A 12388-nucleotide genomic window follows, 5' to 3' on the forward strand; every position below is an offset into this window, starting at 1 on the left:
ACCTAACCACACTACGAATTAGAAGATAAATTAAAAAAAAAAAAAAAAAAAAAAAAAAAGTAAAATTTGAATCTCAAAAATATGGGGTTTGTCTGACCCCCACCCCTGCGTACGTGCGTGACTGTTTAATGAACATATTTTGAATGTCATTGCAAAGAATATTGTATGGGACTAGTTTAAATTTCAGCTTACATTATTACTTATGAAAGTATTTTAAAACGTAATATCTGTGTGTGTGTGCGCTTGCGTGCATATAAATATAAGTTGTATTTTATTTCAAATGTCAACAGTTTTTTTTTTAAATTTTGAATTACGTTTAAAGGTATGCATTTGGAGTCGTAAATCTTGTATAACAAACTAATTTTTGAAGTTTCTTTTTTTGTGATACATGGCTCTTAAAATTTAATTCTCATTTTCGAATATACTTTCACATTCAGAGAAGGATGTAACCAGTCTAACTGTATTGACATTTACCATGTAAGGTTTAAGTTCATGTCAGATTCAAATGTGAATTACCAAATAACATACAAAATATGTTCTCAATATCATAATTCTGCTTATTTTTAGTGGAAGATCAAGCATTTGTTACCTTGGCCACTAATGACACCTATTGCCTTGGTGCTCTGGTTCTTGCTCACTCCTTGAGGAAAGTCGCTACATCTAGAAAATTAGTAGTTCTCATTACTTCTGGGGTAACCACACACATGAGGTAAGATTACCAATTTTGCTGCTGCTACTACTACTAATAATAATAAAACTAATAAGAAAAACTAATAAAAAAAAAAAAAAAAAAAAAGTGAAATATTTAAGATTTTTCTTAAGGTACTAATATTGCTAAAATCTATCAAATGGTCTCCCAAACATCTATTGGGATTTAAATCTTAAGATATTGACAGCTGACATAACACGGAATGTAGAATGGTAATTTACTGAAATACAAAGAGTAACAACTAACATAATGCAAAGAATTAGGTTCTATTAAAACTATTTTGAATATGCATGACAACTGCAGCCAATAAAGCTGCAGTGGAACAATGTATCAGAACTACATTGTCATTGTTTGCTGTTCCTCAGTTATGTAGTGCTACCAGAAAGTATGGAAAGGGTATGTAATAGCCCTTTTTGATGAAAAAATGTTCATACTTGATCATGAAATATTCAGATCAGGAACTTGGAATTTCCAGTGTGAGGATAGCTTTTTACTTGGGGCACTAGGACTAGCCAGAAAGACCTACAGAAAGTTGTACCCTCAGTCATAGTAAGAAATGTGCAGTGTCTTGTAACAGGTGAGATCCACGAATACAATTCACATACCCCAAGCAACATCAAAAGTGATAAGTTATGTGTACACAAGGTGCTTCCACAGCATTTGTTGAAGCCCTGCTCCTCAAGCAGCTGGAGAATGAGTGTTCTTGTTCAATACAAATCCAGTTTCTTTGGATTTGGATGAGGAAATCTTCATCCTTTTATAGTAGATTATGGAACGTATGCAGGTGTGGTGTACTTTGGACATGACAGCTTTACAGCAGTCTTTTGCAATGGAAATTAAATTTTGGGTCTATTGTCACAATATTTATAGCATGATCATAAATGGAAACATGGGACAGTAATAATGTGGTAAGGCTTCGAAATTTTAATGTACCCAATAGCTGTAGTTCTAGCACTAAATAAAACATGACTAAGACTATTAAAATAGTTTATTTCAAAATTGATTCCAATTATACATAGGTAGATAAGGCTATAATCTAAAATTCTACTTGGACAGGTATAATTCTGCTGTCATTGATGGCCTGCCTTGTTTAAGTGTCTGAACAATTGTTCTATTGATTTGAAAGCAGTTCCATGTTTGGTCTATGACAGTGAGATACTTATGGGTTAGGTCATGACTCTGCTGTGACTGGCTGATTTCTACTTACCCAGTGGTACTTAATGATTGTCTGCCTTATCTTGGTTTAGCTATAGTTCATAAAACTTGAGAGTTCATTAAACTCTTGATCTAAGTACTGACTGAGACATTACTAGATAAGCCCATATAGTATTGGCTACATGACCAATAACTTGTGTTTCAGATTGTCTAATGCCTAACTTGAACAATGAATTGAGGGCTATTTGACATGGCAGTAGTTTTTTCCTTATCTTACAAATAATACAAATTCTGACAATCCTTCAATTACTTGGAACAATATATATAATATAATTTTAAAAAGACAAAGCAATGGAAAAATTTTCATGGAATGTTTACTACTAATGTAGAAGTGTATTTGAGTCATTTTTGGAATTGCCATATGGTAAATGAGTAACATTTTGATTTTCTACAGGTCTCTGCTGGCTAGTGTTTTTGATCTCATTCAAGAAGTGAATGTGATGGACAGTAAAGATGAAGAAAACCTGGCACTATTAACTCGACCTGAACTAGGCATTACATTCACAAAACTTAATTGCTGGAGGTTGACACAGTTTACAAAATGTGTTTTCTTGGATGCTGACACCTTGGTAACGGTTTAACTTGAATATATAATTGAAACAGTCACGTTTGTTTATTAAATGTATATTCTTAGTAATTTTGAACCTATTTCATTTAAAACAAACTAATTGCTTTTTTGCATTACTTAAAGCTGAAGTATTCTTGTACTTAACCAATACATGTGCATAATATCATCAATTTATCAAAAATAAAAATTGTGAATCATGTATTTGTGTAATCTTTGAGGGAATGGGTTCATAGGGTAAGTTTGCTTAGATATTGTTGGTAATGAAGTTGAGGTAAACATCTTTTATGCAATCAGTATTTTTACTGACTATTTATTTAAGAGTCTGAGCACCTGATATATAAAGAAAAGGTACCTTGTAGTTTTTTACAATTACTAAAGTGTTCTAATGAACAAACAAATTACTTTTGTGTAAGAGTTTAATATTAACTTAATTTTTTTATTTAATTGTTAATATGCATTTGTAGCCTCTTAATATCAGAATTAAGAAAGTGTGCTTTGGTAGGTGCTACACAACTGTGATGAACTGTTTGATAAAAAAGAACTCTCAGCAACAGCAGATGTGGGCTGGCCAGACTGTTTTAACTCTGGAGTGTTTGTATTCCATCCTTCAAATGAAACTTACAAAGATCTGGTAAAGTTTGCTGTTGAGCAGGGAAGTTTTGATGGTAAGAATTAATCATTGATTCTGCAGATGTTTTTTTTTCTATAGACTCCAGATTTTACCACCATTGGCATATGTATGTCCTCTCTAGAGCCATTACAAGTGTTTAGAATTTTGTACTACAATGATCAAAGTATTTCTCAAAGTTTACTAATTTCAAGTGTCAGATTAGTGGAGAAATTAACTTTTTTTATATTTATTTATTTATTTAAAAATAAAGTTGATATTGGAGTTTAGCTGTAAATATTATTAAAGTTCTTTAGGTTAATTGGACTCGTTTACCTAAGAATTGAATGTGTAATCATAGTTCTAAAAAAGGAAGTGTATCAGCAGATATGCGAAACAAGTTATTGATACGTTTGCTGGTAAACTTTTAGGTTAAACTAATTCAGTGCTATATTTTTACTTCTAGTACTAATAAATTGCAGTCTAGAACACAACTTAAACATTGCTTCCTCTAGCTACAAAGACAGCCTATCTCAAATTATCCACATAAGTATGCTATGCAAAAACCACCAGCTGAAAGATATGCATAACCCAATTTTCCTGATGCTCCTTTTCATTGTCTCTTAAGTTGGGTTGACAAGCCCTTATTGTTTTAAACTGTGGTGCTCAGATGGTAACTATATACATCAATACCTTAATGTGTTTTAAGCCTGACTGTTGGCAGGCTTTAGAAGCTAAGTTGGCAAAATAAGTTATTGGTTACTAGATACTTGAGTGAGAACATTTAGGTTTTTGAATGGCATTGAGGTGTTTAAATTTTTGCTTATTGTATTTGCTGTCAAACTACAAATATTTATCAGAAACCACTTTGTGCTCCAAAACTTGGTACTTTTCATTATTAAAACAGTCCATACTGTGGCAAGTAAAGTATTGGTAAAAATGATTATAGATAGTTTGTCACAAATGTAGCTCTGAACTAAATACTTGATCCCATAGCTGAATCAGTTGGAAGTCATGTTATACTTGAGTATCTTCATGTAGTTTTTAAATATGTACTACACTGTTTGCTATTTCTGATTGCTGTTTATATTGAGTAGTAATAAGAATAATAGTAATAAAAATTATATTAACTAAACTATTTTAAAAGCTGATTTCTATCTTAGTTTTAAATTATCCTATGCTGTTTTGTAAGAAGTGTCCATCTCTTTTTTTATTTATTACATCTGGAAAGTAGATTTACTCCCTTGTATAAATGAGTTTATTTTAAGGTTTTAGCCAGGTAAAAGAGTATAATATACAAATTGTATATTTTCAATTAAATCTATAGCTTTAATAAAATGAATATTGAGCTTAGGGTGAAAATTTATATTGTACTTGATAATCATGATTGGCATATTTATTATTGAAACAAGATGTACCAGATCAATGTATGTTTGTCTTCTCTTTCCAGGTGGTGACCAAGGTCTGCTTAATATGTTTTTTAGAGATTGGAGCACAAAAGATATTTCTTTCCATCTTTCATTCATTTACAACATGAATTCAAATGCTAGTTATACTTATTTACCTGCATACAAGCAGTAAGTGTTTTCCTACAATTTTGGATAATATTAGGTTTGCATTTTATAATTTCTGAATTCATAGAACTTCCAATCCTCCCATTGGTTTATTAGATTGCAATGTTGAACCAGTTAGCTTCTGTGGGTGACTGAATTTTGTGTAAATTATGACAAAGCTCATTTGGTAATGTTGCTACTTCTTCACAGGGTTGGTTACAGTTGAAAGCTAGCATTGATGGAAAGGACAAGCTGTAACAATTTTTATCATCTTTAACTTGTTTGCTCAATTATTCCTAAGACTTTATTTTGTGTTCATAATCTACTTTTGCCCCTTGCCCTTAACCTAATGTTTAGGGAGAACAAGTGACCTATTGGTTCATCTTTGCTGTCTCATCCTATAAATTAAAACTATGAAATAAATAAATTCCAAAATTATTAAAGCCAACCCTTATCATTCACATAATTATCAAGCTTTTTTTAAACTCAAATTTACTGTCTCTACAACATCCAAAGGCAACCCATTCCAAAGGCCAACCATCATCTTAGAAAAATAAATCTTAGTTGAAGATGACTGCGACCTTGCCAAAATGTCTCCTAGTCCTACTACTCTCACCATTAAGTATGAAAAAAGATGATGCATCAACACTATCAATTTCCTTTACAATCTTGTACTTCTGTCAGATCCCCCTTTAACTTTTTTCAAGAAAAACATTTGGATATCTATCTTCATATGATAACCCCTTCCATCCCCAGACACCATTTTATTAACCCTCCGCTGAACCTGTTCAAACAATTTGTCCTCCTTAAGGTAAGGAGCCGAGGACTGAACACAATACTCCATATGTGGCCTAACCAGTGACCTATACAATGAAATTATAACCTCTTTAGACTTGTATTCAGTAGTTCTGTAGATACAACATAAAAAATTTTTTTGCCTTACAACTTGGGTAGTAAATGTATCTTGTAAGAATACTTGATTAAAATGTATTAAAGAAAGAGTTGGATCTAAAATACACAGCAGTATAAATTGTTCCTGTTTTTTAATAACTACCAACTAACTTCCAAAAGGAATAAAGGGGGGAGAGATTTTTATTCTCTGCAAATTTGTGCTTCAGCATGAACTTTGTCTTAACTTTTCAATTTGTATTAACTTCTGAAATTGGTTATCTTCTTGTGGCTTATTATATGACTAAATTACCTTTTTTGACTAACTTGTTTTTCTTCACATATCTCTAGGTTTGGCAAGGATGTAAAAATTGTTCACTTCTTAGGGTCAATGAAACCATGGCAATACAGTTACAATCCCTCCACAGGAGATGTACAGTTTGGTAGTGAGTGCCAACATGTCAAAGAACATCTTCAGTATTGGTGGCACCTTTTCATTCAGTTTGTTCATCCTCACTTGCAACCAGAATGTGTAAGTTGTAATTAATTTTTAATCATACTTTAGTTCCTGGTTTTCTCACACAGATAGGTATGTATGTCAGTCAGGACAATACTTTATGAAAGAAAATGAGTTATTACAAACTGTGAAAAGTTTGATTTGCTTGAAAAGGTATGTAATTTATAATAAGTTGGTTTCCCTTAGGAAATGCCAGTCCAGGAAGACTAACCTACTTTTGTTTTCAGCTTACTCAGTATCAATTCATCAAATTCAGTTAACCTTTAAAGCTGTTCCTATTAAATAGCATTAATCTCACTTTTTGCCTAAACCTTAAGTGTTCTTAGAACTGAATGTTCTTGCATTAAGTTTGGTTTTTCTCAGTATTTATAATTAAGATGAGATGAATTAGTAAAGGATATTTTTTAAGGCTTAGCACTAAGTGCAAACCAACACATCCACTAGCATATGTTATCTTAAGCAACAATCTGCTTACAACAGGGAGTGGTGAATTCTAAAATGATGCACGGTTTATGCTATAAGTAAATATTTGTATATAGTCAGTGTAAAGAAGGTGAAACAATTAAAACTGCATTTCCAGGTCATTAAATTTAGCAGTACTAAACATTTAGCTCTAGTTTTTTGGTTCTTCACATAACAATTAGCAGGAATTGTTCCCTAGTTCTATCTTTAAGCTTTATTTATTTGCTTTTGTTTTTAAACAAGTGTTTCAACAATGTAGCCTTTAGTATTCATTACAGTAACTACTATTCTTAGGTATTAAACATCTTACCATCAATGAAATGCGTTACTTTTTAGTAGTTTCCCTTGTATTAAGGGGGAATTTTAATTTGTCATTGCATTATAAGTAATTTCTATCATATTTAACTTTCCTGTAGCATTTTTTTTTTTAAATTTGTTTTAGACTGGACTTGCAGGTCAGCTGTCAAAAATGTCAGTTTCCAGTGATCAACAGGAAGAGGGAGCAGCTTCCCCATATGAGTTAGCTCTTGGTGGATCTCATGCTCGGCAGTTTGCGTGGGAAAGGGGTCAAATTGATTACCTGGGTACTGACTCATTTGAAAATATCAAACAGAAACTTGACAATGCCATTAATGGCTCACAAAATTAAAATACCATGGTAACCATGAGTGAGAAATTCTGTGCCTTTAATAGAAAACTGCATTGTGAGGAGAGAATGTGGGCTTCCCATTTCCTTTTTGTAAGTTGGTCATCTGTCAGTATCACAAACTGGTTCATAAGTATGAAAACTTAACATTAATGTTGGGCAAGCCCAGCAATTTTAAGTTTCCATTATTTTAAGGTTTATTGGTTATTTAGTATTAAAACTTAATTTTTTTTTTTGAATTGAAAGCTTTCTAAAGACTCTGCTTTAGAGTATACTGTAACAAGCTTAATGCTTGATTTTGATATTGGTACTTAATTTAGAACTAGTCTATGTGGTTTTTTTAAATTAAGATTTGTACATCTTTTTCACTAAATGTCACAAGTACTGATCTTATTTATTGAAAACTTGTATGCTCTCAACATAAACATTTAATGTATTATGGTTATTGTTATTAATAAACTGAAATTCCTAGGACATGTTCAATATTCAGTGATATTTTTGAAATTTCAGCACTTAAGTTTGTACATAGAACCTTGTTACTTTCCCTCTTTTTCAATGGAAAACTCTATTAAAATCTATTTTGTAGGCTACTTCCGGTTTTAATTGTTTCTTCTTCAAACATGTTTATTGTTGAAACTAATGTGATTATAGTAAATTAGGAACAAACCAAACTAGTTATGTGAAACTGACATGGAGTGTAAGAGAAGTGTAATAAATGCTTGAAACAAAACTGATTCTAGTCTTGTAGGCTTTATAAATTATCTTGAATAAACTGAATAAAATCTTAAGAGCTGCTTATGGTTTAGTAGTAATTAAAGGTTACAATTTTATGCAAAAAAACAACAAAACAACAACAAAAAACTGGTTAACATGGAAGGCAAGAAAATCTGGAGAACACTATGACCAACTGCGCTGTAACTGAAAATGACGAGTCTTTATGGGAAGACTTACTCGGATGAGGCACTAATTTGTACAATATTTTAGGAATGGTTCTTAGAGTTTACTCTAAATTGTGGAGACCTTTTTTTTTTTTCGTTGTTATAACAGCAATTTCATCTTCAATGATAATGCTCTGCACTTGACACTGTCACTACTTGGCTTAAACACAAGCTGTTATTAGGATAAATTAACTAGCATTTTCTATTAATCTCAAACCCCAGTCTGCAATCAGATTCAGTTATGAACTTTGCACGTACCGTACCCATCTAGAACTTTGTAAAGGTGCATGTTTGGAGGGTGTTGTACTAGCTTCTAATCATTTTATTTTTTCTTCATAACTGTCAGGGTTATAGTATATGAATGGGTTTGAATTTTTCTACAGTAGGTGTCTGACTTGTTGGCGATAAATTCGAACAATAAACGGACAGCACACAATGTACTTGTTTTAAAATGATATATTCAAAACAAGTCAAACGTACTATAGAATATCGGAGTTGTATCTAAAACTATAAATAATTCTCTTGTCAAAGGTTCACACGAGCTGATTAAATTACTTTTAGAATCCAATTGAAAAGAATTATTTTTCTCAATTCTGTTTTTACCAGACCATCTGCGATAAATTCAGTTACATTATCTCCTTTTGTTAAAGTGCACACAGATGGGTTCAATTACTTTAGAACACCCTTTCGACAAGACAAATTCTCCTTATTTTTCAAACTGAAACTACCTTTAAGATATCGCCCGTTATGGTTAATTACTCGCACGTTGGTTAACTTTCTGATTGAACTTTACTTAGTCACAGGCATACAGACTAAATTACGAAGTTTTTCACAACACTTCTAAAACAATCCATCTTAAACTAAATTATTAAATATTACGCCACAAAATAAACTAAATAATAACGCTTACATTAAACAGTCTTGCATATCCAACAATAACGCTGAGCTATGGCATTATTGTAAACACTCAAACCAACAAATGTGCTCAGTGCCTTAGTGAATTTTAATTTTTTTATGAAGTCGACTTTTATTAATAGTTTGTGAAATAGTTTAGAATCTCTGGAACATTTCTAAACATGATGTATAACAAAACTGTGGAAAGCACGTCTTTGGTAGGACAGCTTGTAATGGTGGGTTCAGTGAAAAGTGTACACAGCCTGCTGCTTCTGTAACTTTTTAGGGGGGATAATTTTATCTGTTCATATGTCAATAAGACACTGGTGGTATAATTCTAAATTCATGTAGAACATTTGTGTATGTTCAATATAGGGACTACAGATTAACAAATGTTAACATGGCTGGATGTGTATGTATCAAAAGTTCGTTTTTTACAGAGAAACTTGTACTGGATGGTGACATCAAGAACAGAGCATGCGTCATGGTTACTCGGGGGTTTATTAGAAAGCGTGCGAGATCAATAATCTGAACATGAAACAGTTACCAGATTCTTGTTGCATGCGCGTAGTGCATCTATACACAATCAACACATTTTTATCAAACCCGCTTCACGATACATATGAGGCCTATGTATGCTCCGTTTTCTGTGACAGACTTCGGTGCTAGGAGTTATGGGTCGGTTCCATACTGGAAACAAGGACAGGAATAGTTTTTTGTTTACAGTTGTCAAGGGAAACTGGCAATGCTTGCTTGGAACACTTAAAGATTGTGGAAAGTTTACCTGTATACAACCACGTGGTGTGTAGGGGAGCAGCAGACACTGGTGTTTTGTAAGAAGCAGAAGAACGAATGTTTAGTCCTTCATATTAGCAAATTAACGGGCTCTTGTGTTGCATAATTTGCATAATGATCTTAAATTTTACCAACTCCTATTGGTAGTGAGTTTTAAGACTGCACAATTCGCCTAGTTTTGATGACGAAGGAACCTTCACCAGAAGGTCTTTTGAAACTCGCAACTCCTATTGGTAGTGAGTTTTAAGACTGCACAATTCGCCTAGTTTTGATGACGAAGGAACCTTCACCAGAAGGTCTTTTGAAACTCGCAACTGCAGTAACTCTGCATGTTATCGGCTTGACTAGTGTCATTGTAAAGCAAACTATGATATGTGTACAAAAGCATTCCTATGCATGGGAGGAGATAGTGTGACGATTCATTTAAGTCTCCTGTGGTCCGTGATGATGGAGACTAATGCTAGGTAAAACTGACGAACCTTCTAGCGCGACTGATTTGTGTACAGTCCTTCAGTACTAGTTTAAATGAACCAGGATTTAGTATTATAAAGAAGGTTGTTTTTCGTTATGATTACCAAACTATATCGGTATAATGACAAACGGTAGTCTTTCTTGAGAATATCTCTTACCCTAAAGGTTTACATGATAAAATATGCTGTCACAGTGAAGTCCTTTGGAAGAGGGTTAATATAAATGTATGATTTTATTTGAACCCATTTAGAAATGATCTCGGGTTAATGATTTCACTTAATATAGAAACTGCTATAAAACAGTATTAGACCCCTATGCTGGAGTGTTATAACGTGCCTACAACAACAATTTAACGAAATTGTCTTTAGAAATGAGGCTAAGACATACTTGTGAACGAACTAGTGACAATGTAATTTTTAAATGAAAATACACAAATCTGAACTTGTTTAGTGGACGAAGTGATATGTATTAGCATATTAATTACATTTTTTTTCTAAAATTACCACTTTAGAAGTGGATACACAGCTTCTGAAATATTTAGTTGATTCTCCCATGTATTCTTGTTGAATTTAACAATTTTAGTTAATGTGAAAGTTATACTACAGGTGGTACATGTACAACAGAATTCTTGTGAACTGACACGCTCTGTTGATATACTTATTATTCACATCATTCTGTCCTTAATACAAAAGCGACAAATTTTAATTATATTTTTCACTCACCCAGAGGCAGACTGGACTCTAAAATTCGACCGCGAAAAAATCTAGAGAGGGAGGAGACCCACAAATTTGTCATATAAATGCTAAGCATACGTACTTAAAAATATATATAATTTAACGTTAAACAAGTCAAGCATAGTTCACGCAATCAGTGATTTTGAAACCCCACACACATACAGAAGACTACTTCACAAACTAGGAGAAAAGTCTTCAATATAAATATTGTGAAATAAAACGTGCATCCAGGCTCTTCCAGTTTTATGTCCTTCTAACTTCCTAACGTTCAACGATTTCCCACCAGGTGCTATTCTATATTTGATGTTAGCGTGCACAACCCATCTTAACTTGAAAATGCAGTCTTGGAACTGTATATTTTAACATTCCCGTTTTAAGTTAATACTCGGATAACGAAGGAAACGTATATAAAAAAACAAAAACACTTCAGTTGTACTGTAATTGTTTTTCTCCCCACTTTCTGATCTTGTAATGTTTCAAATTTATCCTGTGGAGTTCTGTGAAATAATTCCGTCTGTCTATGTGAAACGGAACTTAATTATCTTTATAAACCAACAGATGACGCTACAATCATTGTAGGTATATATGTGTGTGTGTGTGTGTGTGTATATATATATTGTTACGTATTAGAATTTCGAATAGTCCGAAGCCGAGTTAAATGATAATTTAAATTTAGTAGTTAAATTGTACTTTGAATTTAGTATTTAAATATATGCCGATATATAGTCAGTTTATGATATTTGCCAACAACGTTGATACACACAGTTTTCTTTTTTAACACAAATACGTTTTAATATATATGCAACAATACAACTCACAATACAACAGTTATTACAAACAATGATTTATAAACAAAAGTTTCACAAACTTTCAAACAATATAAAGTTTTCTTACTAGTCTGGAATTTCTTTGGCTTACGATGAGCGAGTTAATTACGGGTTGATGTAGATACGATTCGCTGGGAAGCTAGCTAGTTTGGTCCTTTGCCACCAAAGGTTGAGCTCTCCACGATGAATTTATATGTTTTCGTAAAAAGAATCCACTGAAGTTAAACGATTTGTAACGTTCGAAATTTATAAATATTCCCGGTCAAATATCTTAAGTTTTCCGATTGATAAGCGTTATAAAAATCACAGTTATAGCTTCCGAAGTTTATGGCACACTTATTATAGCGAACTAATAATCGATACTCTCTCTTTGGCGCGTCGCGTTGATTGTATTTATAGGCGTGGGAGGTTTTCTAGAAAATTCAGATTACCTAACAATACTGAGCTATATTTAAACATTTACGTATATAGGTATATTGTTGATTCTTACTCTCGCGAATCTTCTACAACTTTGGAAAATAAGCGGGAGTTTTGCAATACATATCTATCACTACAAGCTATGCA

The 12388-nt window shown here is 32.7% G+C and overlaps 1 protein-coding gene across 1 annotated transcript in view; it reads left to right on the forward strand.

Moving 5' to 3' along the window:
- The window catches only part of LOC106468832 (glycogenin-1-like), a 27402-nt gene extending 19503 nt beyond the window's left edge, over window positions 1–7899 (forward strand). The window contains exons 2-7 of the mRNA XM_013929275.2: window positions 568–709; window positions 2319–2493; window positions 2995–3157; window positions 4550–4676; window positions 5892–6072; window positions 6962–7899. Coding sequence (XP_013784729.1) covers window positions 568–709; window positions 2319–2493; window positions 2995–3157; window positions 4550–4676; window positions 5892–6072; window positions 6962–7168 — 995 coding nt within the window. The 3' untranslated portion in view covers window positions 7169–7899. The remainder of the gene's footprint in view (window positions 1–567; window positions 710–2318; window positions 2494–2994; window positions 3158–4549; window positions 4677–5891; window positions 6073–6961) is intronic.
- The last annotated feature ends 4489 nt before the right edge of the window (window positions 7900–12388 follow it).

This window comes from Limulus polyphemus, unplaced genomic scaffold, assembly GCF_000517525.1.
Source record: "Limulus polyphemus unplaced genomic scaffold, Limulus_polyphemus-2.1.2 Scaffold3181, whole genome shotgun sequence".
Taxonomy (NCBI): Eukaryota; Metazoa; Arthropoda; class Merostomata; order Xiphosura; family Limulidae; genus Limulus; species Limulus polyphemus.